The sequence below is a fragment of the Frankliniella occidentalis genome, unplaced genomic scaffold (genome assembly GCF_000697945.3).
Source record: "Frankliniella occidentalis isolate FOCC.00 unplaced genomic scaffold, Focc_3.1 Scaffold4, whole genome shotgun sequence".
NCBI classification, from domain to species: Eukaryota; Metazoa; Arthropoda; class Insecta; order Thysanoptera; family Thripidae; genus Frankliniella; species Frankliniella occidentalis.
Window position 1 is genome coordinate 891219 of NW_026267134.1, and position 4512 is coordinate 895730.

Below are 4512 nucleotides of genomic sequence, written 5' to 3' on the forward strand. Positions count from 1 at the left end.
AACTAAAGAGAAAAAGAGCATTCAGTTGGCAGGAGCTGGAATATTTCTACCTGTCTTTGAGCAGAAAAAAGTGCAAAGTCAACCCAAACACGTCATAATTAATATTTGTAAGATTTCACGAAAATAAATAAAGTAAAACTTTTTCGTAAGCCCTCGTTTCTTCCAGGTCTGCTTCATGTTGTCCTCCATTCTCTTTCGCAATCCTTGGTGCAACAGAAAGGTTATAGACATGAGGGATCTCAGGCTTCAAAATTTATTCTGAAGGTAAACAAAAAATTAGAATCCCACTTGAAAAACTCAAAAATTTTGGGGACTATATCTGAGATTAACAGCAGTTATTCCCTAAGGACAGAAAATGAGCAAACTGGCGCTCTTTTCTATATTAAAAACATCCTCACATTACTACTGAGTATTATTTCCCTCCGTACCCGCAGGAGGAGAGTCATGAGCTAGAGCTGTGAGGGTGCCGGAATGAGGAGGAGGGCTACAATTACTCTCAATGGCTTAGTTACATTCACTGCACCAACTTACGAAAAATATCAATCAGTTTTTCATTTGAGGCCATTTGAGGCTTTCATTACTCGTTTTTTACCAGCCCACTTCCACCTTCTTGGTGGTAGGAAGAAAGAGTATTGATCTCAGTGCGGTGTCACCCTTTATGAACTGTTTGTACTTTCCTCAAGAAACACATAACACCTACAGACATGATAGTAGCACGATTGTAGAGCAAAGACGCTCTTCTTAATTAAAGCAATGAACTTTCTTCAGGTTATTTCAATGCATTATTTTGAGCACTCTTTTTTGCGAGTTTTCATTCTATCTAGATTAGTGCCGGCTTACTTGTTTATGATGCTATGTACGCTACTTCTGTAATTTTGTAACGCCTGTCTTTATGCTTGACATTTCATACCCTATGTTCTCCCTGTTCATTTGGTTGAATAAAAGAATCTGCATCTGAATCAGATTCAACATCTTTGGCTAGACACCAAATACCAACAGCCCGATAAAAGTGAAACAGAAGAAATTTTAGACATCCATTTAAATATGCCTTGGAGAAATGTTAAAAAAAGTTTGGCACAAGATAAATTCAAAATGAGGTTATGTAGATAAGTTTGTGGATGAGACTTTTAACGTTTGCGTTCTTCCGCGTTTACGCATAGATTGAGATGTCTGTATGACACTATATTGACAAATCTATAATTTGCAATGACGAACCAGAACAAAAACACAATAACAACAGCAGTTTCTTACCTCCGCGAAGTCAGAAACAACCACACGCCTGACGAAACGAACCCTTTAGGATTTACGCAGCAAACAACCAGTGTTGCCTGTTGCCCGTAGTAGTCTCGTTGCAGGGTATGTGCGCCCACATATTGACGAGAGCAGGGGGCGAGCAGGGGGTATCGGCGCTCAGGCGCTGGTAGGCCACTATCTGCACACAGACACTTGGCGGGAAGGCCTACCCGATGCGCCGCATCATTGTCATTCGGAATCGTTTGTACTGGGACGGTGAACCTTGCGGTGAGTTGTGGCTGAGGGTGCCAGGAGGGTAGGCAATCAGTACACAATTTTTCCCTTAGGTTTGGGGCCATGCGTTCAAGCCCTGCCGCCGGCGCTTTTTTTTTTTTCTCTATGGTCGCCCGGTTAGAATGCTACAAGCAGAAAAAGCTTCCATCCAACTCATGGGGGTTCGAGTCCCACCGGTAGCTGGGTCAAGCGATTTCTTCCTCTTTTGCTCACCCAACAAAAAAACCCACGGGGGCAGGGCTTGAACCCATAACCCGGGAGACCCCGCCCCGACTCCTTTACGCACTCGGCTGAGAGACCGCACACGTCGCACACCGTCTAGAACACAGGCTGACGACGCGGCGTCGGAAAATAAGAAAGAGAGAGAAAAAAGGCGGGCCGGCCGGATCCCAGGTGGGACTCGAACACCAGCGCGGGTTGCCGAATGGTCGAGCTTCTCGTACAATGCGTAAAAATTCAAACATAAAAAGGAATAATGTGACGGCGCGTCGAGTATTAGAACCCCCGATTCACAGTTCAAACATTGCAGCGATATCAAAGAGCCAGGAGGCCGGTCTCGAAACGTCAGGTGAGAGGGTGTCGTGATGGAACCGGTTCTTCTCCCGCTCAAGCTACTGCGCTGACTCGTGCCTTGAGCCTAGCTCGCCCAACCACTCACATTGTGGCGTCGTAGCCGCGCCGGTAGAGAGTCGGCCCCGTGCGCCACAAGTCAGGGGTTCGAATCTCCGATCCCAGCTACATTTTTCTGAACCGGTCGAACTCTTGGAGTTGAACTTAAACCCGTCATTTCAACGGGGCACCTTCGTGGATGAACGAACGGTCTGGTGGTTAACGCTGTCCCACTGGACCGGGGGTGACGATGACTCGGCACTGGGGTCCCATTAGGGGCAAAGGTTCGACCCCCGGCGAAAGCGTGCCGGGTAAGATCCATCCCAGCCACAGCGGGAGTGGTAACCCGTGTGGAATTGATAAGTCCTTAGAATCTGGCTCATTGAAGGGATTCCACGACTCGGAAGCTTTCCGCTCGGATCGCATCTGGGTGCAGTACAGGCTAACCACCGTACGCCCGTCTCCTCTCTTTCTAACTCCCTCCGCCCTACCCCCCATTCCCGGTCAAGCGGACTGGTGGGAACCTAGTCGATGGCTGTAAACTCCGGTGTGAGCGAGATAGTCAAGAAACCCGGCCCTCAACTGGGTGCCTGAAAACACCGGATCCCATACCGAACTCCGAAGTTAAACAGGCGGGTCCCCGTGTCAAAGCGGGGTGGGTAGGGCCCACATTTTTTTCAGTTTTGATAATTTTGCAAGTAAAATGAATACGGCTCTAACTGCCGGTTGCTCGGGGGCGATTAACGTCAAAAGCTTAGTGCCACACTGCCGCACTGCCCGTAAGGCGCTCCGGCCACCCCTGGGGTAGGCGAACCCGCCAGTCGTCGTGGTTATGCTGTACCGCACGCAGGCGTGCGTGTTGCCTACCTGCAATGTCCGTTAGGCGCTACGCCCCCCTGGGGTAGGAAAACCAAACCTGCGGTAAAGTATAACTGCAGGAGCCACGTTTTCCCAAATTTCAGCATATCGACGAGGTCGGAGAAAAATTGGTCGGACAACACTTTCTTGGATTTGGGAAAAATCGCCAGGTCGGAGAAAAGTGGGTCGGACAATCTAAATACACTCTCGAGCCGGAAGGCTCGAGGGAGCACCCCACATGTCCTCGCAAGCATCGCAAGACCGCGGGGTGGTCCACGTCAGAACCCCCTCGACCGCCTCACCGCTGAGCGTCCCGCTGCACTCTTAACTAAATAAGATATAGACGCCTGTTTAAAACTATTACCGCGTTTGTAAATTCACAAGATGCACTTTCGGAAATCAAAATCATAGGAAACGCCATAACTTGACGCATACTGTTTTTGTACAATGCTGGGCTGCTGCTGTGCACGCGTCGTGTCGCACGAGCTCGTTCGGACAATGGGGCCCCCTATCGGGATCGGGGACTGGACAAATGCACCGGCACGCTAGTTGCAATATCTTTATCCCGCCGCCGACTTGCGCTGCTTGCGCGTGTCATTCTACTCGGCATGGTGGACTGGCTCCGATGCCGTTCCCTGACACGTCCACTCTGTAATGGAATCGTATCCGCTGTGTGTGTTTTGGGTCGCTGGGGTCGTTCTAGTTGCCGGGGCGCCATTCGCGGTGAGTTTCATCCGCGATGTTTATCCGCACTCTTGATCGTACACAAGTGCGTCATTCGAGCAGTTAGAAAAGGTTCATGAACTGTTCTTGCGACCCCCGAATAAGGTGGCCGCCGCAGGAACACAGCATATCAGCAGACTTCGGTACATGTACTGATTAGAACAGAAGTACGAATGCTGAGCAGCGAACCAGTCAACAAGAGTTTGTCATCAAATGATGTTAATGTACAGTACAGGGCGCCTTTCCAGCTGCCAGTTTGTTCTTCTTACCACCGATCCAGGATCTAGCGTCTCTTTGGCTATTTCACCCAGTTTAAACCAGATGCAAAGAAGAAGAATAATGCTTCCCGAACTGTTTCCTCCCTGACGCTCATTGGCTGACGCGGGCGAAGTTCTCTGACTCGTCACTAGGGCAGTCGCAGACCTGGTGGCGGGTCCGCAAACTTCGTCAAGCAAGCAAGCGTCAGGAAGGAAACTGTTCAGGAAGCATTACTGTTCTTCTTTGATTCCGGTTTAAACTGAGTGAAATACCCCCTTACTTCACAACTTCACCAATCTGGACCTTTGTTGCAGTGGAGGGGTTTTAAGTGAAATTTTGTGTCCTAGGGGCCGTACATTGGCTACGTCGACAGGTTCATCGATTTTTGCGCCGAGAAAGATTATAATCACATCGCAGAACTAGAAGCTCAAATTACGCGTTTTAACCCCAACAAACCATTTGCTCTCCAAGCCATCACTGGAAACTTCACGTACACAGGAAACCGCGGATTTGATGATACCTATTGGGCAAGTGTTA

General features: G+C 49.0%; 1 protein-coding gene across 1 annotated transcript in view; it reads left to right on the top strand.

Annotated features, from left to right (window-relative positions):
- Positions 1–3555: 3555 nt before the first annotated feature.
- LOC113203641 (uncharacterized) overlaps positions 3556–4512 on the top strand; it is a 3064-nt gene continuing 2107 nt past the window's right edge. Inside the window, exons 1-2 of the mRNA XM_026418422.2 lie at positions 3556–3717; positions 4323–4502. Of these exons, the coding sequence (XP_026274207.1) occupies positions 3649–3717; positions 4323–4502 (249 nt within the window). The 5' untranslated portion in view covers positions 3556–3648. The remainder of the gene's footprint in view (positions 3718–4322; positions 4503–4512) is intronic.